The 23,865-nt window shown below is 35.5% G+C and overlaps 1 protein-coding gene across 4 annotated transcripts in view; it reads left to right on the top strand.

The window, feature by feature from the left end:
* The first annotated feature begins 301 nt into the window (after positions 1-301).
* Positions 302-23,865, top strand: part of REPS1 (RALBP1 associated Eps domain containing 1) — a 45,873-nt gene continuing 22,309 nt past the window's right edge. For 2 of the 4 annotated variants that reach the window (XM_008635979.2, XM_017737258.1), the window contains exons 1-7: positions 303-461; positions 4,340-4,539; positions 12,978-13,131; positions 19,213-19,340; positions 19,813-19,975; positions 20,283-20,346; positions 21,199-21,353. In XM_008635979.2, the coding sequence (XP_008634201.1) occupies positions 341-461; positions 4,340-4,539; positions 12,978-13,131; positions 19,213-19,340; positions 19,813-19,975; positions 20,283-20,346; positions 21,199-21,353 (985 nt within the window). In that variant the 5' untranslated portion in view covers positions 303-340. Of the gene's footprint in view, positions 462-4,339; positions 4,540-12,977; positions 13,132-19,212; positions 19,341-19,812; positions 19,976-20,282; positions 20,347-21,198; positions 21,354-23,865 lie in introns of all 4 variants that reach the window. The other 2 variants (XM_017737259.1, XM_008635980.2) reach the window with 2 other exon arrangements.

Genomic DNA, 23,865 nt, shown 5'->3' with positions numbered 1-23,865 from the left:
GAGGAGAGAGAAGGAGTGATGCCATCTATACTGACTTCAACAAGGGTTTCACTGTGGTGTTCCAAGAGCATCCTTGTGTCTCGTTTGGAATATCGCAGTCTAGATGAGACTGCTCAGTAGGTAAAAAGGCAGTCGGGATCATTTAACTCTGAGAGTCTGATTAGCACAATGACCTGGCACAAGCTGGCATGCCCTTCAGTAAGATTGCAGGTCATTGTTGTGGAGGAAGATGCAGTCAGTATGTTTGAAAACATGGCATGCTACTCTGAAATGTATGAAATCTGTATAGCAGTTGTGTTTAAAATTTCTTTCTGTAAGTAACTGTGTTTCATTTCAGATTATGGAGCTCTGTGGTGCAACAAGACTTGGCTATTTCGGAAGAAGTCAATTTTACATTGCTTTGAAACTTGTTGCTGTGGCCCAATCTGGTCTCCCTCTAAGAGTGGAGAGCTTAAATACAGGTAAATTACAGGATCGGCGGAGTGGGGATTGAGTTGCTGAGTGCAATTAGTGGTAGTTGGCTCACAGATTCTGATAGAGTAACATTGTAAATTAGTGTGATATGTCTTTTTATACATGTTGCTAATTTAAAAATGTGGAGAGACTGAGAGAGTGTTTTCTTACTGTGCAGTAAATACGAGTTGAAATAAGTACTGAATAACTATTGCATTCACCATGGGAATAATGAACAACTTGTACCTACTACATAGGACCAAGTTAATTCTATAGATTACTGATGTGAGAAATTGTGTGCTGGGTCCTCTGAGTAAAGTACTAAGAGGAGTAATGTAAACTGGAAGAAGAATGCAGCATTTGCAGGTTTTTGTAGTTGCTGCATTTCTGAAGCCTTGACTGTGACAAGGTGAAGGTTATCTTTTCTAACGTTACATTTCTTTGCACTTGGTTTGACAGTTTTCTCTCTTAGAGCAGGTATGAAGATTAGTTTAAGATTCTTTCCTAGTGAAAAACCTGATCTGTAAAACATCTTCGAAGTCTGTAATCAGCCAAATCACCTGTTACCCTACTTTTCAAAGGTCAGCTGTGGTGTGGGTGGTCAAATAGAAACAGGAGAAAGACATATTCTAGGAAGATGGTTTAGAGCACCAGGAAGAGCTCTGATGTGAGGCCCTCCTGTAGCCTTCTGAATGAGATAAGTGGATCCATGTCCTTGTTCTGTAAGATGGAAAGAGACTTAGGAAGATGAAGTAGTGACTTTTAAGTCACTGTAGCCCTTGCATTGTAGTACACAACTCACAAATTAAAAATATCATTGGAGCACAGTTTTGACTTAGAGTGACTTTCCTAGTAGATTTCATGTCTGTAGAATAATGTTATGATTTTTATATGCTAGTAAATAAAAGAAGTCTTAGGAGGTTTTTGTGTCTAAAGGATATAGATTAAACGGCAGTTAAGGAGACTGTTAAAAACAATCTGATATGACCAAAGTATTTGACAAAGCTATAAAAAAGAAAGGAATCACTGTGTATACTTTCACAGTTATGTTTATTCTAGGCTTATACAAACTGTTTATACTGCTTTCATGGGGTTTTGTAGCTTTTTGGAAAAGTGCATTGTTTTAGTCAATGTTTTGCTAGTATTCAAATTCCTTTCTGTTTATAATCCACTGTGTGTTTATAAACCATTTCCCTAGTTTTCCTGATGAGTGCTCCCAAATCTAAAGCTTTAGCAAGTTGTAGCAGAATGCCCTAAAATCAGAAAGCTGGAAAAAGAACCTTCGACTTTTAATACTGATTAAACTGGAACTTGATCAAACAACTGTGGAATCTCTCATCAAATGCCTGTTGAAGAAGGGAAAAACAAATCCCTATGTAGGCTTTTTCCAGGGGTTTTATAAGCTTGGTTTTATTTTAATGCAAGATACCTTAACCAGAAGGAGCTTTTCTATTTAAAAAAAATGGGAAATAACAAGAAATTTGAAGGAAAGAATTGAATGAAGGTACAGAGTTAATTCCAAAATATAAAATATGCTGCTATAAAGTTAACAGTGATTGGAATTTTTATAATTTCACATTGATAATTTCCTTGATTCATGACAATATTACAAATACTTGTAACGATTTCTGGACTTCTAGGAATAATTTTCTGTAACTGGTTCCAAGCCTACAAAATACACCAAGTACAATAGAGAGAACATTTATTTTTATCCTAACTGTTTTTAGCTATGGTCTGTTGCCTTGGTTGCAGTGGTTCCAGTCCTATCTATGAATTTCCTGCTTCTTGTTGTAACAGCTAACTCAACAAGTAAAATGCAGCAGGCTGAAGATTCATAAAATGATTCTGAGCTTTGCAAACTTAATTCTGCCCACAGTCCATCTCTAAAATGTCTTGAAGAGGAACTGTTAGAGCCATCCCAAACTAAGATGTATATTCTTTCTCTCTTCAAACATTTTAAATTAGTTAAAGCTTTTATTTTTGGACATCTACGTTTTAGCTCTTCATTTTATACATGTTTCATTGATTTTCTTAATTTTCTTCATTCTTTTATCTTGGGATTTTCTTTCACTTTCCTACTTGTTTCTTTTGCTTTTTGGTGTGTGTCTTGTCAGTAGACAAGAAACTTGCTTTATCTGAGTTGCTGAGCGGAAACTCAGTCAAATTTTGAATACTAAGTCTAGCATAAGTGTGGTCCAACTGATTCTTAAGTGAGTGCTTTTTTGATTACTCAGATGGGCAGTAGAGTAAGAATACTGGCATTAGTTACTATACTACAAGCCTCTAAAGCTGTTGTTCCTTTGTCCCAGAAAATTTTCCATCCACGAAGCTAAAAATTGAGACATGAATGAGTAGTGTCTATTTCAAAATAATATTTATTTTCTAAGTATGGAATGCAGGCTTTGGTGGAAGAAAATGTTAGGAAGGATGTGGGCATAAAAAGTACAGAGAACTCTTTAGTATATTCAATATCAAGGGTTAGTTCCATTCATGACAACTCTCACACTTATAATTGAGGGTTTTCTGAATGATAACAAATGTTGTAGTGTTGAAATGAGATTTTTCTGCTGTTATGGGAAAAAGTCAGAGAGGAGAGAGGTAAAAATAGCAGGTTAGTCACATAGGAACTTAGTACAGCTAAACAAACCTATATTTATCTAGTCTTGCTTTTAAAGAAGACAGTAGAGTATTTTGTGTTTCTTTTGAGTCCTCTATTATTTTGTGACTCGTGCTGGCACAGCTGATTGCACAGACTTCCCCTGTGTCAGTTGGATCATCTGGTGTCTGTATTTTCCTGGTTTTGCAAGCATACACATTTTCATGTGTATGCAATGGCTTTTTCACTTTCTGGCTGGCTGTGGTTTGCTGTTTAGTTATGTTACTTTCCTGCTGCAACATGGGGTACAATGTAATAAACTATGCAATTTCATCTCATATTCTAATATAGCTGTAGTACCACTGACTCATTCTCAGTACCAGAAGTAATTTACGTAAGCAGTCAGCAAGCGAAATTAAATTTGAGCCATGCTTGTAATTTTGTTTTGTGTTGTGTTGGAAGCATAATTTCCAAGTAAGCTGTACAGCAAATTCACAATTTATGTTTATTCGTAGAAATCTTGCAGTGGGAAATTAAAGGTTTACATAGGCTCATTTTTATGTTGGGCTACTCTGAACCATGGTACATAAAGCTAATGGCTTCTAGCATATTGTAGAAACTTTGCATTTTAGTTGTTCATATCAAAGTGGGGTGACATTGGGATGTTTCCAGTTGTATCCCAATTAGCTAATTTAGCTTTTGTCGTAGAAAAGCATGCGCAGATGTGTTAAAGCAGTAGTCGCACAGTTGTGATATGACTAGATTATCTTATCTGTTGTAAATATGAACATGACATTATCTCGCCAAAAGATGATGCTATATGTACTGCAGTATTTTAGCATTTGTTTTGCTGATGAGCCTCCTGTGTGAAGACTCAAATTCTATGTATGTGCTAGAAATGGTAGATACTTTGGTAGATATTTTGAAAATCACACTTCAGTAATGGAATGTTGAAAAAACTGACAAAAAATGAGCTAAATCCAGATTATCTGATTATTGCTGCATTTAATGCACAGCTGTAGTGCAAAGCAATGTGAAGTGCAAAGTGGAGCAATGTGAAGTCATCTTTGTGTACCAAAGTCAGAACTTGGGTTGCAGAATTGTGGAGTCTAATGCAGAATAGGTATTTGCTTTTTCCAGCTGCCAGATGTTGGCTTGACTGTAGCAGCAGTCTCAGTGTGTAAGGAATTGAGTCACGTGTGCAATTTTAACTTCAAAATTGAACAGTGTTTTTATTTCTAATCATCGTATTTATGTATAGTAAATGTCCTGCTGTGTTTTTTTTAACAGTAAAGGACCTCCCTCTTCCCAGATTTGTTGTGTCAAAGAATGAACAAGAGTCAAGACACACAGCCTTGTATTCTTCAGATGCTGATAACCCAGCTTCATATTCAGGTGTGATTCCTCCTCCTCCACCTGGCAGGATACAAGTCAAAAAAGGCTCTGTGAGCCATGATGCAGTTCAGCAGCGTACATCAACTGACCAACAGGTAAATTAACTTAAAAGATTAAATGGGACTCTCAGTCACTGCTGTGTAGATGTCAATTTGATAGGGCTTCTAAGCTTTGTTGCTTTCAATATAGTTTCTCAAAAATAAATTTTTACTGATACGTACTGATATACATGAAGACCATAAATGCCTCTGAAATACTTGCATGTAGGAGACATTTTTTATGAAGTCTTAAAATCTATGTTTAAAATATTGGAGGTAGTGGACAAAGAATTGAGACAGCAAAGAATTTCAGTGTGTAAGTTAGGTTGGCACATATAAAGTTGTAGTCATTATTATATTAACAGCTCATTTATTAAATAGTTCCCATCAATTTCCTGGTCACTGGAACAGTGGTACTGAGGTGCTGTGGCAGACTGAATTTCTAGTCCTTCAGCATGCTCCAATACATGCAAATCTGAAATATTGTATTTAGAAAAAAATCTGTAAATTTTCACAGTTGCTTTTCTCTGTCTCACATTTTATTGTTCAGTAGTTTAACTGTTTAGGAGAGACAATGAGAACCAGAAAAACAGACCAAAGTTTTCAAATAGCTTTTTCTTGTGTTTTAATAATGAGAAAGCTGGTTTCTTTTTGTTCACTGGTTCTTTGATCTTCAGTGACAAGATGTCTGAATAAATGAAAACTGTAAAGGCTTACAGCTCTGCCCTCTCTTACATAATTCCTTGGGTTTACAGTCTTTATGCTCTTTTTCCATGGGGAAATCCTTTCTGATTGTCTTTTCTACAAGCAAGAAACCGAGTACAAATGCTAAATTTTGCTCTGTGTGTGTATTGAATGACCTGTTTTCTTCCCTGTGGTATGCTTTTATCTGGGCTTATTTTGTGAAGAATCGAGGAACTTGCAAATGTCCCATAGTCATGCTGGAAATCCAGGGATTACTCATAAACATTTATTAGTCTCTATGGAAATAGCCCAGACTGATCCAATATAAAGAAAAAGTAAATTAGTAGAGGAAATCCATAATCAGTGTTTGGCTGCCTCTTCCTTTCTTCCAAGGGGAGGATGGGGAATGTAATGAAAAAAGAGCTAGCAGTAGGTCTCAAGATACCTTTTTGCTGTCTAGTTTTGCGTAGGTGTGCTTGAGAGAGCTACCAAGCGTTTCACGCATTGCAGATTTCCTAGATCTTACGGTGAGGTTTTAGTTGAGTTGAAACTACGTTTCATATGTTTCCATCATGATGTAGAGTTTATTTAGTGAACAGTTGTAATTTGATACAGGAATCTGTAGTGGCATGAAAAATAAATACGGTGTTTGAGGTCTTGAGGATAAAGAAGTCACGTATTCACAAAGGTGTATGTGCATCATCCCAATTCCATTTCTCTGTCTTGGCTGGTAGAAGCAACTTGGTATCTCTTTTTCATACAAGTGTGTTTGGGATCATCAGCATAAAGAAACTCTGTAAAAGTCCTCTGAGACATCTGGCCCAGAAAACAGACTTGGGACAAATGTAACAGACAACACAGTGCTGAGTCCAGCAATTTTAAGTTGTATTCATGGTCTAGAACATTGGGGAAGTATTGTCTAGTTTTGCACCCTATTGTAAAACTGAATGTTCTATGGCTGATGCTGCATTTCTGACTGTACAATGAACCCATCCAAGCAGCTGTCTTGTTCCAATCTAATAATAATTGATTAGGATACCAGCTTAGAAATAAGCTGAGAAAGGGGCTTGAGCCCAGGTTTCTCACTTAACCACATAAATACTCTAACTGGGTTATTTTCCAGAAGATGAGTACAGCTTTTATCCATGTTTACATGGAAATTGTTGATTTAGTTGTCCTCACCTGAGATACCATTGAGATACCATTCAGATTTATAAAATCTAGAAAAAGTTTCAGATTCTGAATTCTCATGCCACCTTTTTGAGCGATGAGTATGAGAAGAGACAAAGTCTGAGAAATAAATCACAATGTGCCATCTTCCTAGGGATCACTCTTCTTTCTGGAGGAATGTGTGAGTTAAGCTTGGATATTTCACTCATGGAGCTTATCATGTAGTTGCTAGATACTCCATTAACAAATTTGGGGGTTTGTTTTTTCTTAAACTGTTTGTTGCTTTGAGAATGTTCCCAGCACTTGAAAATACATTGATTTCTTAAAATGCTATGGCTGAAATATTATTTGTATGAAATCATAAGGTATCTTAATCTTCATCTTTAAAAACTGGGTTCATTTATATGCAACTTTCCATATTAGTGAGATTTGTCGTGCATAGTATAATATCTCATAATCACAAATAATTTATGTAGAAGAATTCCACTTAGTATGGTGTCTACTGAAATGTCCTAGCTAAAACTATTTCTTTATCAACACATAATTTTGGCAGTTCCCTCAATGAACTTTACTTGGAGGCAGGGAATCAGGAAATAGCAGTCAGGTTGTGTTTCCAAAGAGTAGCTATAAATGATTTTGTGGTAGCTTTTGTAGTTTATAAATATAGCACTGGGCAGAAGTTTATATCTTTTTAATATTGTTAGAAGATGACTGAAGTCATGCCCAGCTGTCATGGAAGCTACAGAACTGATTTTAGGAGTCTAGCTGAATAAAAAAAGATGCCTTCACTCACTGGATAGCATGTTAACTGCACATTGTGGTGGAGATAAAACACTGGGTGAAAGTATTTTTTTTTTCCTTCTGACAAAATTTCTTATTCCTATAAAATAGAGGCTAGGTAGAGTTGAACACTTCTCATGACACTGTGACATCTATACAAGCACTTTGGAGACATAAGTATGCTAGCACAGTGTACATACATATCTATACCTTGATAGTAGCAGCTATGTTACTAAAACTGTTAGTGTACTGAAAACTTTCTTAGAAGAGGTAGCAATGTTGAGATTAGGAAGAATTTTTTGCCTTCTGAAAGTAGCTCACATGTGACTAAATATTCTCAATCCTGGAGACGTTTTGTGTTTTGCTGTTAAAGCCAATAAGCAAATACTTTTTCCAGTTTTGTTAGGTATGATCCAGATGTTGATCAGATACTGCTTCAGGATACTTTTACCTCTTTTTCAGGAAAGGGGAGTATCTAGCTTCAATAGATATTGAGACTCTAACATCTGAAAGACATGTATCTATTTGACAGACACTTACAGGCTAAACCTTGCTATATCCAGGTAAAAATAAAAGACAAAGCTGAAGGTACCCCTCTGCCTATGGGTGCATTAAGTGTATTACTGGCACTCCAGATCATATTGATTTATTCCTGTGTCAGTGCAGCCTTAGGAGGAGACAGCTCAAATTTGGTACCTGTAGCAGGCAGAATTTGATCATTTCAATTCTTTCAACTGTATGAAAAGTAGTGTGACTTTATTTTAAGGTTTTGCCAGTAGTTTATTTCTGTGCACTTCTGTTTTGTAGATTAAACAGGTAATTTCAGATAAAATATACCTGGTATTAAATTGTTTACAAGTACAGAACTGGACAAGAGCTCATTTGCATCTAACCCTTTATTATTATTATGAGAAATTGTATTGGATAATGAGTTTTTTAAAAGATCAGGGTTCTTTCTTGAAACTGCAAAGCCTTTTGTTCCACACTGGCTTTGTTGGGGAAAACTATTCTAGAGCCTTAGTAGAAATATTCATGGGAATATGGTGGGAATTCCCACTTAGCTCAGCCTGTTCATTTACCAACTCTGTCATTAGTATTTGCTGCAGGGCTCTACCAGTATTTATGGGAAAACTGTTGGATTCCACTTTAGCTCTGTTTTACTTGACGAAACAATTCACAGTCTCAGTTTCATTTCATAAAATAGTTACCAGTAATCCTTAATCCTTCTCTGCCTGTGATCCAATTTGAATTTGCACTTATTGAAAGTATTTTGCTACATTTGTATTTCTTGTTCCAAATGGTATTTCACCAGTATTAATACTATTTTGTAGGGTTCTTTCCTGCTTCTGCTCAATATATCTCACCTCATATACCTTGGCAGCTGTGAATGAAGCAAATCTGTCATACTTGACATAATGTAGGGGTCTCATAGTTGGCCTGTGCATCCAGTCCTCTCATTATGGCCTTTGGTATTAACTTTCATTATGCAAGAAAAACTGTATTTACTGTTTTAGAATTTAATAGCTGACTGTTCCCTGTGTCCTGAAAGGGATCCATCTGTTTGCTGCCTTGCATTTGTTGTCACAATTCATAAGCATGCTGTGTAGTGTGCATAATCAGTTACCTAAAGTATCAAATAAGGTTATTGCCCAAATCAGTCATTCAGGAGCATGATTAGAGACTTCGCTTCAATCTCATAATTCCTATTTAATACAATCCAGCTTTGCCCCTGCTATAGCCAGTTATTTTACACCTTAGATCCTTTTATTAATCTCCACATTGTTGGAACTATCTTGTATGACACCCCACTGAGGTATGCTTAACTTCAGGTTAAATGTAGTGCAGTTCTTTTGTTGAGGAAATCACAAAAATGCTAGCCAATTTACGTATCATTTCTCATGCTGTGATTGATCCCTTTTTCATTTGTCTCTGGTTTAATTATTATTTTCTTCAAAAATCTAATCCTCTAAAACTTTTCAAACCGCTGAGGTCAGACCAGCCAGTTTGTAATTGGCTTAACCACACGTCCCCCTTGAAAAATGTTTTTAACCTTTTTTAATTAACATGCTATTTTTAGTAACTTCTTGTCATTTAAAAAATATCCAAGTTACAAGTACTGTATAGTGTCTCAGTTTTATAATTCCAGTCTGAAAAAAATAATGCTTTTTTACAATGTTTTTAAATGTGGTATTTTTTTTCTTAATTAAGATGCACTACTTAATTTTTGCCTGGTAGCTATAACCTTATTTTTTGATCAGTTATTGACAAAGATGTTCTCATTAGTTTGATTTAACATGAAAACATTAACCATTTATGTCAACATGCTTTTATTTAGATATTTTCTGGAATCATTTAACGAGGTAAAATAAGTGGCTTAACAATAGTAAAAGACAGAATGTTTTAATTGCTTTGATTTTTATTGAGATTTGTCTGGAGGGAAAAAAATAAGGTAGTGGTTTAAATGTTTAAATATAATTGCATTGAAAACACTAAAAAAATTATAAAAATATAATTTTAATAGTAGCTGATCTAATAAACATCTACTGCAATGTGCAGACACTGAGTAAAATTTTCAAAGTCCCCAAAAAGATTAGATGGGTAACTTCAAATGCCTGAGCTACCAGTAACCTAAATAATGCAAACTGTTTTTACATGCTATGATTTAGAAGAGCAGATAAGTTAGGTTCTGTATCCTAATTACCTTTTAAAAATCTGATTCTGGATGTTTCAGGCTTTGAAAATTAATTTATTAATAGATCAGACAGGTGAAAACGAACAGCCCTGCTTGCTCAGTTGCAACAAACATGCTCATAAACTCAAAACACTCTCAATTTATGAGAATGTGTGTTGCAGCTGAGGATCAGAGTTGGTTCTGATGGAACTACTGCCTCTGTTTACTAAAGTGTGAAGCTCAAGACAAAACTGAAGTGGAAACTGTACAACAAACCGTTTTCTAGGTACAAGTGTATGAAAATGATAGCTTTTTATCCACTGCAGAGGCAGATACATAGTTATTACCCTATATACAGGGAGTGAATGAACCTGTGTGTAGTTGCAGCTTCAGTAAATCTCTACTCATGTTTTGCCATGACTGCTTTTGGATGGGAGTCAGTGTTTCTACTGTCCTGCCTCTTCCCCAGCCTTTTTCATCTTCCTTCTTTACACTTGCATCAAGCCATCAGTATTTTGGCCAAGACATTTGATATGTACACACATATTTGTGTGCATATATATAAATATATAAAAAAAAACAACGAAGGATCTCTTAAGATTCTAGTAAGCTGGGTGAATGAATACCACAAGTGCTATTTGTGAGTGACTAGGATTGCACAAGGGAAAGATGGTGCCACAGTAATGCTGTCTAAATTGGTTTAAACTGAGTTTAAACTGGTTTGAGAATGTCTATCTTGTGATGACAGTAAAGCTGAAGATGTGTGTTGTCCCCCTTCCAGAAGTTTTTTGATATCAGAGCCGGTGACGTGCTTTTGCTGTTCAAAAATTTTGGAGTGTGTAAGCTCCAAATCAGTTGCGGGAAATCTGTAAATGCTCAGAATTCCAACATAATGTTGTCTTCCACACTGAGAACAAAGTTAATTATTTCCTATAGTAATTTGTGCTTCTCATGATCTGATTACTGTTATTACATGCTTTACAGAATCACATGAACCACATGTGAAGTAAAGATTTAGAAAAATTGAAGTTGAGAATCATATTTACAATTTCTTCCTGTACCAGCATAAGACCAGCTGTTAGGCAGAGGCTTTTACTGAAGAGTCACAGTGCTCAGCCTAGGGCAGGGCTGCTTCGTGAGGACTGTGTGTCAAGTTTTAATGTTCACATGCAGTTACTACAAATAGTGAGTAGTTTCCTTTAGGTAGACTATCATACATTTGCCTCAGGTTTTCTTCTGTGTCTTTCTGGACCATCTGCTTTGTAAGAGTACTGGATTAAATGAGTAACATCTGTGTCCAAGCTTAGCTTTCTCTAGGTTTGCTCCATGATGTTTTGTCTAAAAAATTCAAACATCCTTCAAATCTTGTTTGATAAAAGATGGCTTGTATAAAAGCCAATGGAAGAGGAAGCTTTTTGTAGGTTTAAGTAATGCAGTGTCATGGTTTTCCTATCACCTGTTGCACAATGCTAAGCATAGTAGCCATTCAACCTCAGTTCCATTTTCCAGCCTGCAAGTGGCACTCTGAGTACCCTGACTCCTTCCCCTCCTGTCCCCATCTACCTGTGAGGATAAGAACGCTCTGCCATTGAAAACAGATTTGTCAAGTAAACGAAGCAAGAAGAAATCTTCAGGCAAATTTCAGAAAGGCATGTAGCTGCAACAAAAAAGGTGTCTTGAGTTGGTGGAGGTACTGTGGAAGAGCAGTAACTCAGACTGTGCAGTCAGCTGATGCCTCAATTAAAAGCCGAAGTGAATTAGTATTGCTCCCAGCCACTTAATAAAACTCTTTGCCAGTGTGTATGAGCGTGATTTAAACACTTGGAATGGAAATCTTGTGGCCTAGAAACTTAGTTGGGGAAATCTGACTTGATGGTCAGAACTTCCAGAAAATACCTCATCTGCAGAACCAACCAAGGTGGCTTTGCTTCACAGGGAATAGGAAAATCAGAGAGCCAAAAAAGGCAAAAGTTTACATCAACACATAACCAATCATTGTGGCTCTAAAGCTTTTTTTGTTAGGATGCATGTACTTTTAGAATATACCTTGCTTGGAGAAAAGCTTGTTTATGGCACTTTCTTACTTTTTAAAAGACTTTCAGACTTTCGTAGATGTAATATTGTTTAAAAAGCTTAATGGTTTTTGAATATTAGGCAAAGTAAATCAGTTTGGATAATTTTGGGGAAGCCTGCAGTCAGTGTGTCTGTTGGTACTTGATAGTATGTTAACATCTGTTAACATAGAATGCCAAACTTTCTGTGAACTGCTGAAATAGATTCTGAGATTTTTGGCTTTGTTATTACTTTTCAGGATATTTGGAGTTCAAGATTTGCTTTCTTGTACTTGTTTTTATTAATACAGTTCAGTTCAAATTGGGAGAACTGGCAAACAAGAATGTCAAAAGATAAAGATATAGTGGAGAAATTACTTTCTACTACATAAATACTTTGTACAATAGAAATAATTTTTCCTTTGTATTTTATTTGAAATGAAATAAAGTGGTAATCTGCATGTCTCATTAGCACTGATTCCATGTAGAAATTGCACATATGATTCTCTTTTTTCCCACCTGTTCAGGAAGAGTATAGTACAATACGGGATTAAAGAGAAGCATGAACCTTAGCATCAGGGCAACGTTACCTTGTACAGCAGAGAAGTCCTAGATGGCATCATTCTTTTTTTAAAAATTGCATCTATATTTTTGTATATTAAAAAACCAAGTGTCCTGTCTGGTGATTTTTTTTTTTTCAACAATCCTTGATTCTGTTTTTTTTAAATGAAAATAAATGACTGTGAATCCTTCAATGAACATTTGGTATGATAATAAAATGTATAGTAAGTATTTCTTTTGAGACCTGGTTTCAAATGTAACTTTTATCACAAGTGAAAGTGAGTCTTACAATCTAGTTTCCTTTGTAGCTAAGTCATTTAACTCAGCACTGCTGTTGTGTTAAGAATGCCAAGTTAAAAATATATTAGATGACTTTTTTTTATGTAAATGTGTCCAGTCCTAGTCATACTGTATCTGACTTCTCCTGTTCCCTCATTTTAGTAAGTACTAAAATTTTCACTCTCTAAAATGAGAGTTTAACTGCAGTGATGGTTGTTTCTAGAAATAATGGTTTTAGATAGGCTTTTATGTATTCAGTTATGTAGTAAAAAACTTAAAAGATTCCTTTGTTTTATTAGGAGTCCACCTCTCCAGTTGTTTCACCACAGCAATCCCCACCAACCTCTCCACATACATGGAGGAAGCACAACCGCCATCCCAGCGGAGGGAATAATGAGCGACCTCTTGCTGGACCTGGGCCTTTTTGGGCTCCATTTAGTGAAGTACAACCAGGTATAAATGTCTTGTTATGCTTCTGCTGTAACTCAAAGTTGTGGAATTCTTAAGTAAGTAAAATAAATGAGCTTAGGACAGTTTATCTTTGTGCTTTCCAATCCTGGAAATTTCTTCCAGATTCAAGTGTCTGTGTTGATAGCAGCACTGTAGAATCTGTGGTCTTGCGTATGGCAGATCCATACATGGGAAATGCTAAGGGTTTGGAGGGAGGAAAAGAGAGTGTTTAAGTTTTCCAGTGGAAAATTTTTAAAAACAAACCCAAATCCTGTTGAAATTGTGCAGAAGCTGTCAGTATACCTGAAAATGTGGGGAGCTCAGAGGAAAGCAGCAGATTGTTTGTTTGTTTGAATTATATTTCTGGTAGATTCGTTGAATTGCTAGAACAATTAATTTGATTTCTTTAAAGTTAATGTAAACAACTGAAGCTTCTGCATTTCCAATCTGTCAAGCTAGAACCGCTTGTTTCAGTGAAGCTTTCCATCCTTTAGTGTTCTTCATTTAACCTGAAGACCCTCCCTGTTGTATCATTGTGTTCAGATTTAAAAGCTTTCTCCCTTAGTATCTCATGTTTTAAAAAGTTCTGTTTTCTTTTCTGATACTTGGTAGTCTTAATAAATTTGGGAGCAATTGTAATTCAAGTTTTGACTTTGGTGATACTGCTGAATAAGATGTTGCATTTTATAGGCTGTAGTTTGAGATCGAACTGTGATTGCTTGGTTTACTTCAGTTATGATATTCCAAAATTGGTCTGTTACATTTCAACCATTGTCATTCTGTAGTTCTAAGCATCCATGGAGGAACAGGACTTCTACTAGAATTGGTTGGATGAGAAAATAAAACTTCAGAAGTGAAGTGGGTTGTATGCAGAGGTTTATGCCAGTGTTGTTTGCTAGTAAGTCCCAGTCAATTTACAATTAAAAAAAAAAAAAATTATTAGTCTACTCATCGCATATATAATCCCTTCTAAGGGTTCAGTCCAAGCACTGTCAGCACTCAATTTCTCAACGTTTTTTCTCCTATAGTTCAGTTGATTTGTGTTTCTCTAAGGCTGAAATACAAGTATGTCTGATTTCTAACTTGAGAAGTTTTTCTAACTTAAAAAGTCAAGTACTCCAGGACAGTATGCAAACTCTTCCTAGTGTTGAAGAGTTCAATATTGTTATCTTAAAAATAAAGTTGTAATACCATGTTAATATTTCAGTTTGGTAATGGTTTCCCTGTGATGTTTAATGGGTTAATTTCTTAGATATTGTCTGAGCATATTTCTGAACAAGCTCAGTATTCCCCAATTTTACATTCCATACTGGAACACATTCATAGTTTATTTAAAGTAATTTGAAGATGCTATTATAGAAGGATTGTCTGTTCTGGCAATGCTAAAGATAAAGTGGTTTTTCATATATTAGTTTAAGAAAAATTGTCATCATAATTTACTGTGGATGATCCTTTTGCACTGCAGATCATTAATTATTGCTTTGAATTTGAGCTGTTGTAGGCAGTTCATATTTTTTTCCCCCTCTCTTGATCCTACATTTCAAGGACAGTGTTTATAGCAAATTATGTTCTCATGACATTTAGATAAAACCAGACAGGCTGTTGGTTAGTTTTCTTAAAATCAGCAGTACAAACTCATCTTGATTCCAGTGCAAGATGTTTTTGAGAAACCAGGTGAAGTGTTATAGTTTCAGTAGGACTGTGCCATTTCACTTGTGATCCAAGAAAAATGAGAACCCAGGTCTCTCTGCTTGTATTTCACTTTGTTCTCAAACATTATTTCATCTAATGAGGCTGTCAACTGTAATCATGAAACCTCAAGTGTGAAAATGTTTCTGGAGGGTCAGATAATAAACAGCATGTTGCCTTAAAACAGAAGGGCAAAAATCAAATCTCAAATTTAATTTTTTTGTTGGAGAAAGATGTATTTAAACAGGAAGATTCTGACTTATGCATAGTAAATGTTCCATTGCATCCTCATACTCCCACTATGAACAAAGTTAAACAGTGCTTTCTCTGCTAAATTGGGCTGTAGAATAATTATTAGATAATAACTCAATTGTTGGTTTTAAAAATCTTGTCTTGCATTGGAAATCTAAAGCATAACTTACAGCTGTAGTTATCAGTTTCTTAAGAAAGAAAGCCTGTTCTCATGGTAACAGAGCAAAAGAATTTGGATTTTACAATTCTTCGTCACTATGTTGTCCAGTAATTCAGTTGGGATAGTGTTAATGATGCTTCATATATTACTGGTTTCTGAGGCACTGTGACAACTAGCTCAGTATGCTTACAAACCTGAAATCAGAAGCCAAGGCTTGTTACCATCTCCCTTCAAGAATTTTTGTAGAGAGAGCCCCAAACGGTGCATCTATTTTACTTTAATATCAGGAATTAAAGTTTGGTGACAGACATTGATTACCTGTGTAGAATATTTATAGTTAGCTCAGGTCTCATCCTGAAATGTCAAGAGTCAAGTCTGTTAAAACCTGAGTCTCTCAGGTCCTCCAGGTGCCTCTGATTTAGCAGTTTAAGATTAACATCATGATTTTTTAACAGCTTTATGTCCCTACTCTGGCTTGCATTTCCAATGTGGAAAAATCTTCACAGAATAATCCACTGGACGACTGAACACCTTGTAGGAAGCAGAATTGTATGCGAGATGTGAGCTTCCTGTTCCTATGGTTATAAGAGAGCAAAAACTAATAGTCCATATTTCTACCTTTTCACCTCATTTTGCACTACAGCTCCAGCTGCTAGAATGTTGCTGATGTTGACAAACGTGGGAGAAAGAACCCTTCCCTACTTCAAATGATAGTTGAGTGGCATGTCAGAATGTGAAAATTATTTTTTATTACCATGTAGTCTGTTGGGACTAGATGCAAAGCAGAATATTTATGTTGGTAGTATTCAAAAAATCAATGAAGTAATAATAATGAAAAAAGTAAAAAAAAAAAATCTCAGATCTTCTGTTCTGTCCTAGGACATTTGTTAGCTTTCTTTGGCATGACATCAGAGTTCTGTGGTGATATCTGAATATGTATGAGGAATTGCAGCCCTAAGCCACACTTGTTTCTTTTCTCTTTGGGAGGGATTTTGTAGCAGTTTGTGAATGCTTCAGGGATAGGAGGGAAACATGTCTACTGTGCTGTATGTTCCCTTGCATCTTTAGGGCCTTAAGATACTTACCAGGCTTGCAGGGGACTGAAAAGTCCTTTGTCCCCTAGTTAATGCTTCAATAACTGATGATAAAGGGCCTTGTTACAAGCTATGTATTACTCTTACCTGGGCATAAGAGCTCTCCGGCATTTTATCTTATTGTCAGAATTGTATTCAGCTTCTGGTTTTGTTTCAACACAGACTGATGATAAGGAGAGCTCTTCTTAGTTTACAGAGTTAGTTGAAAATGTAGTTCTAGTAAACCCATTTTTATCTCATTATTCAAAAGTATGTGTTAACTAGACCGTTTATATCTCAAAGGGGGCAACTTTTATTCCAAAGGAAATGAGATCATTTTCCATCAGTTATCAATGTGTTAGTAAGATATTCAAGCTATAGGAAGATACAGAGCAGCTACAGGAATTTGTTAGGCCTTCGTACTAAACCTAGAGCATTAAACTTCACCAGCTTGTTCAAATCTCATAATTGGTCTTAGGCCTCTTCTCCATTCAAAGTGGTGTTACAGGTGTTTCCACTGATGAAGATGCACAGAGACCATTGAAGGCTTTCTTCACTGGGTTACGAATCATAAGATAAAAATAGATCAATGGTTTTGAGTCTTCTCTGTGACCCAGAGAAATTCCAATTTCTCTTCCACCTCTCTGTTTCCAGTTTGGTTTTGTCAAATTGAGTTACTGGCTGGTGGTAGTCCATGAGTATGTGTGTAGATCCAGGTCTCTATGGTTACTAGTAATCTTTCTCCAGTGTTCTCCAGGTTCTCCAGCCATTCCATTCTGTATCCTAAAACATTGCATTGGAGAGTAAATAACAGGAACAGTAAAGCAAGAATGTTCTTGCTGGCATTATTTGCACAGGGAAGAAAGGAAACAGTTCTTTCAATACTTGTAAAGTACTCTGAAGGTGTCACAGTTTGGTGCTGCTGGCATCTCCATTGCTGTCAAAGTACTGCTTTGGAACAGATACTGTGCTAAGTGGGATATGAATTGAACTGTACCAAGACCAGTTGTTGGGAGAAGTGAAGGAGGAGTAAATATATATAAGATTAGTGGTGGTAATGTCAGTGTCTGAGAGGCAGAGAAGGGGAAAGCCAATGTATCAAAAATAAATTTGAGTGTGGCATATCGATAGGACTGATGGGAAGGTCTTGTCTGCATCTGACTGTCTGTTAGTCCTGAAAGACACAAGGTGGAAAGAGACTGAGCTAGTGTTTGAGAGGTGAACTACTGAAGAAGAACCTCAAAGCAAATAAAGCATAGTCTGATGCATTACCTTTATTCTCAGCACTTTTGGATAAAGTCACTAGAAGCTCCAGGCCACATCAGGAGATTCCAAAAGTGGAGGATGAATTTGGGCAAAAGGAATAGTTAATAGTGCCTTTTTATCATATTCAAGCTAACTTAAAAAGAAAAAATCTCCCATGAAAAAATAATTTGATTAAATTCTCCTCCTGCAAATACTACCTTTTACTCAATGTAATGCAAGATTAAATGTGTTCTGCACAATTATGACTATTGTATGTAGGAAAAGAGCAAAGATAAAGCGGTTCTAAGCATTTTTCTTATTACTTTTCATTTATGGAATGAAAGAGTAATTGCATGTTGCAAGATACTAGATAGCAGCACTGTATACTAACAATTATACTGTCACTTAAGATGTTAGTCCTCAGCGTGCCTCACAGATTCTCAGATTTCCTTCATTCTGTTTATTGCAGTGTAGTTTCATAAAGCCTTCAAGAACCTGAAATGGTTGATGTGTGTCAGCATCATGACAAGAAATTCTTGGTGTTTATTGCTTGAAAGTAAATCTTACTAGCAGGATTAAATTTATGACATCAGTGTCCTATTTCTTGTGTGGAGGGCTTACAGAAACTCACAAGAAGCTGACTTGTCTTCTAAAAGGAAGTCTATTTCTACATACAAGGCAGAAATTCTTATTTAAGTATGACTTTATTTGGCATACTTCAAGAGAAAGCATTTAATTGTGCAAGAAGAGTAGATTCATCAGTTTCACAAATGTTGTTTAGATTTAAGGAGTTCAGCATTTCTTTCAGGAAACGAGGAGTAGAATGGAGTCCTGGGATTCTTCTAGACTTGTTCTAAATGGTTTGTTTTCTCTCTGATCAGAGAGTTCCTTAAATTTTTAATTTGCAACTGCAATTTTAAAGAATCTTGATGTTTTTGTATGTAGAGCAGTGGATGGCCATATCTTTCTGTAGTTGCTTCATTGTTATTTTAATAATAAGACATTGAACGTTGGCAGTACTTCAGAAGTAGATTATAGCAGGGCACTGGGTGAATCTCTGTTGTGCTCCAAATAGTTAATACATAGCAGATATTAGCATTCTGTATGGATGCTTTTTATTATTCTTGGCCTGTTTTTAGCAACTGAGTTAAGTTAGTGCAGAAATTATGTAGATGAAAAGGATTATCTGTGCCAAAATCCCGATTCTTAAAAGGAATTCCCAAGACTTTGTTCTTTGAATGGCAGACTAAAACATAGAAAAAAGTTCAACAATGACAACGAAGTCGAATGCTAGTATTGTGTGCCACTTTCAAATAGTATTTGTCCATATAAGCATTGCTCATTTCAATTAAATGAAAATGTGGAGTGTTTATTAACTCATTCAAAACCCATTAAATGGGTAAAAGCCAGTTTACATTTTCCATGTGTTGCAATAAGCACATTCCTCAATTCTGTCTTTTTAGTGCAGATTGAAGCTAACCTAATGTAAAAATCTACAGGAGTGAGATGTCAGGAGATTAACTTTGTCACCTTGGTGCAATTTGGTTTTCATTTTTCTCATGATTCTAGACCGTATCTCCCTTACAGGAGATATTTCCATATCCATAGTTCTTTCTCAGTTTTCAAGACTGTCTTTTGAAAAGGAAATGTTTCTTCTACTTTCAGGCTCATCTACTTCTAGTGATCCCATATGGTCTGGCCATTCACCACCACCCCATCAAGAAAATTGGGTCAGTTTTGCAGATACCCCACCAACCAGTGCTCTTTTAGCCATGCATCCTGCTTCTGTCCAGGTGTGACACTTTATTGGTATTTGATTTGCTTCATTCAGATCGATGTTGCAATCCTTGTTTTTTTTCCTTCATAATTTTCATTGCAGATGTTTACTGTGTATCTGTGCTGTAGTCTATTCAGTGCTATTTGCCCAACAGATATTTGTTTCATTGAGTTGCCTTAATTTGGAATGATTAAATGAAAGCTACTAATTTTAAAAATGTCAACAATTATGACTTTAAAACATTTGTATTTAGCTTTTTATGCACATGAGCCATACTTTTTTTTTCTGCTTACATACCTGCAGTCATTCCATATGTATCAGTGTGCAAAAATACCCTGTCATTATCCTGGAGATGCAATCTGCCAATGGCTTCCTGCAGTTTTTAAACTACTGTGAGATTTAACTATGCTTTATATTGAAGGCAAGAAGTTGAGAATTCGTAGAAGCATTTTAGATAGATAATACTGAAGAAAAATATTTCATTTCAGGACCAGACAACAGTACGAACTGTAGCATCAGCTACAACAGCAAATGAAATTCGTAGGCAATCAAGTAGTTATGATGACCCCTGGAAAATAACTGATGAACAAAGGCAGTATTATGTTAATCAGTTTAAAACCATTCAACCTGATCTAAATGGATTTATACCAGGTAAGTTATTCTTTACGAAATATAATTGTGGGTGCATCAGTTCTGTTACAAAGACTTTGTTTTGTACTTAGACTTGCATACTATTTTGAAGGAAGCTCTGCATTTTGCTGATGATAGTGTATTATAGTTCAGTGTAATTCAAGAAAGACTAGAAACTGATTTACCTTTTTCCTTCATTTAACCCTAGTAATTAGTGCCATTTTCCCCAGAACCTTTGCTAAATAACTCCTCACTTTTACAGTAAGTCTGAGTCTTCTAATGATTTCACTTACCTTAAATATTAAAAAAGATTGTTGCCATTTTTCAGGATCTGCAGCTAAAGAATTTTTCACTAAGTCAAAACTACCTATTCTTGAACTTTCTCATATTTGGTAAGTGTGATGATTATTTAAAATAATTATTAATGGTAACTGTTTAGAAGGATGACAGCTACTTCGTAGACATCTAATAATTACTTGCTAGAAAGGTTAAGTAAAACTTCACTACCACATTAGTATGTTCAGTCCTGCTCATATTTATGCCAGTATTGCTTTAGTGGGTTTTAACGGGTCTGGGCTGGTACTATTTACAAGGCACTTCGAGAAAATTTAAAACTCTTCAGTTAGAAGCAATTTGAGTTTTTTATTGTCAAAAATGCATTCAAATTTAAATAATTAATTCCTTATCTATAATTATTTATTCATTTATGTCTAAGTAAATTTAAATAAAATAAACACATTCACATATTTTTAAATACAATTTGTGTTACACGATGACAAATTCAGCTTTGAGTTTGTGCAAATCTTCTATTTCATTGTATTCTGGAATTTGTACTGCATCATTGCATGCTATCATTACATGGCTTACCTCAGCAGGTGCTATCTTCCTTTCAGTGTAATGATTTCTGTTTCAGGTATTTTTCCCATTTAAAATAAATCCTGTTGCCTTAGCGCTATAATTTCAGTAGTATACTTTGCCAAAAATCTGAGGCCAATCATATTGTGTAGTGCTGTCTTAAATGGGTTAAAAACAGTGAGAAATAAAAGTCACTTTAAATGATCTGTAAACTCTTACTAATGAAGGCTCATCATCTTGAAGAGTAAAGCATGTAGTGCTAATATGAAGTGTTTAGTAGGATAAAGTGAATGATAAACTTTGCTCATCCAAGTAGCAAAACAGAAGCCTGTCTTTTGGAAATAAAATAACCTTTAGAAATTTTATTTATACCAAGTTTTCCTCCATAGGGAGCTGTCAGATTTTGATAAAGATGGTGCACTGACATTGGACGAGTTCTGTGCTGCATTTCATCTGGTAGTTGCTAGGAAGAATGGGTATGATTTGCCAGAAAAGTTACCTGAAAGTTTAATGCCCAAACTGATTGATTTGGAAGACTCAACGGGTAAGATATGGGTTCAACACAAATATCAGTATTTTAAGATTGTGGTCTAATTGTTACATTATATCAGCAGATATTTGTTTGTATGAGCAGAAAGCATTTGTCAATATGAAGTAAAGCATTGTGCAGTTTTTAGAAGTCTTAGTGCTCAAAGCTAATTTGAGCATGTACATATTTCTGTAGAGGGCAGTTATTTAGGAAAAGTACACATACACTATTACATTTGGAAATACTGACTGTGTCCTTTAAAGGTTAAGGAAAACAAAATTGTCACAGTATGGATTTTATTCATGACCAGCTATTTTATTCCAATTTCCCAATCCAGCTATACTTTAGACTCGCTTTGAAATGAATATGCTTTCTGTTCACCCTCATTTGTGAAAATACAGCATGAGTTTCTAAGTCTCGAAGGCACTTAGAAAATATTCCCAGATTCAATGCTAAGGGCAGGATAGGTCTTTAAAAGTGCAGGATCACTACCATAGACTTTTTTTTTTAAATTCAACTCCTGACTTGAAAGCAGATTTATCCTTCATTGTGTTGGCACCTAGTTGTTCTGCACATTGTCCTTTACCTTTGGGTACTCCCAGAAAAACCGCTGGATGTGTGAGTTCTGCTTGTTAATATGTGCCAAAAACTCAGTCCTATAACTGAAAAACAAACTACTGTTCCACGTAAAAGTGGTGTACAGGTACTATGATTTGCTAGAATTTTATATCTATTCACTAAATACTTCCAAGTATTCTTCATACTGTGTGTGTAGGTTGTCAAAGATTTTAATCTCGAAATTATTGATGAGTTCTTAAACTAGATACTGTATTTCTTAGCTGTCCTTTAATAATGAAACCATTTTTTGTGGGAGTAGGTTTGCTCTTCCAAGAGCTGCCACTGAAGTGTTTTCAGTATTCATTTTGCTATGATGAAGATATTCATAAGAAATAGCTGCAGTTAATTGGTCTAATACCTAGCAAATGTCTAAAACCTTCCCATTCTCTCTATTTTTGTGTTAAAGTAGAGATCAAGCAAAAATCTTGGTAGTAAATGAAATAACATTTATTTGTATAAACCATTGTTACTAGGAAAAAAAGCACCAAAAATACCCCAAAAACTCCACACCCAACCACTGTAGTATTTGTACTTGATCTTCTATTACCTTTATTGGTAGTAGATTTCAGCTGAAGTTGTCTGGAAACTTTATACATCAGACACTAAACCAAAAGGTGTTATGTGTATGTTTACTGTTCTCACTTTACAGGCAACTTTGTTCATATAAAACTTCTGACTTATTTTCATGAGGTACAAAGTGGTCTTTCAACTTGAGGGAAAACTGCTTTTAAAAGTTTTTCCCTCTAGTATTAAAGGGAAGTTGCTCTGTTCTAGTGAATGTTAAAAGGTTACCTTGCTATGTAAGCCATGCTTAGAAAATATGAAAATCTGATTGATACTTTATTCTGCAGTTATTAAGAGCTACAATGGAAAAATTAAAGTTCTTGCAAACTTGTGGGGTTTTATCCAAATAGCTTTATTTTATTTATATATTATTTGGTCAACAGCATTGGAAATAGCTAATCTTCTCTAGCACATATGATTTTTCACCAAAACTTCTATGTTGAATAAAATACCTTAGACTAAGTTATTGAAGTGGCTATAGTTTTATGTTTAGTTACAATAGTCTAAATCTCCAGTATACATTTACTAATTTGAAAGTTAGTGATAGGTCTGTCTATTGGACGTGCTGAATTATATGAGTTTATCTTAAGGACTGTCAATCAGCCTGGAAAGATGAACCAGTTAAATTTTGGTAATAGTATTTCTTTTTAGTTCCTGTAAAAGTTATATTTCAATAAAGCTTTCTTCCAACAGTTGTCTTAGAAATAGAAGCTATAAAGTGTGACACCAGAGTGTCTTTTTGAGTGCACTTTTTGCACGGGATAAAACTTTGTCAAAGAAAGAAATGGTTGATGATCTTCTGCTGACATGCCTCAATATGAATAATGTGCAGTCAAACTGTTGAAGAAGATGAATTGCTTGGATGTCTTTGAAAACAATGTGCAAGATAGGAAACTTTATTTCAAAAGTGTTAACAGCGCCATTATTAATCCTGTTCCTTTGTTAGAAAGTTTCCCATTAATCTTCTGCACTATTCCTCTGCACTTGAAAAGTGCTGCTTTTTTCCATTTTGACTTCTGAACTAGTGGCCAGCAGAAGGAGGAGTAACAGAGGGCTCCCTGCCCCCTCTGGCTGTGTTCAGACTGGAGAGGAAGAAGTCTTGTGAGCTGCTCTGGCAGCCTCTCCCTCATCAGCCCCTGTGAATCCAGTATGTGACGAGCTGCAGGTGTTCCAAACCTGTTTGAGATATGGTCTTGCTTTACATCTGGTTTCATGACTAGAGATACGTATTTCTCTCACATGGCACAGACTTATTGTATTATTAAGTATTTGTACAGTTGGTTATTTTCCTAGTACAGCAGTACATCTCTACAGAATTGTAATTCCTTTGAACTCAATTTCATCT

Source organism: Corvus brachyrhynchos, unplaced genomic scaffold (genome assembly GCF_000691975.1).
Source record: "Corvus brachyrhynchos isolate BGI_N302 unplaced genomic scaffold, ASM69197v1 scaffold6, whole genome shotgun sequence".
Taxonomy (NCBI): Eukaryota; Metazoa; Chordata; class Aves; order Passeriformes; family Corvidae; genus Corvus; species Corvus brachyrhynchos.
Note: the sequence above shows the minus strand (reverse complement) of the source record. Positions and strands in the feature narration are given on the sequence as shown.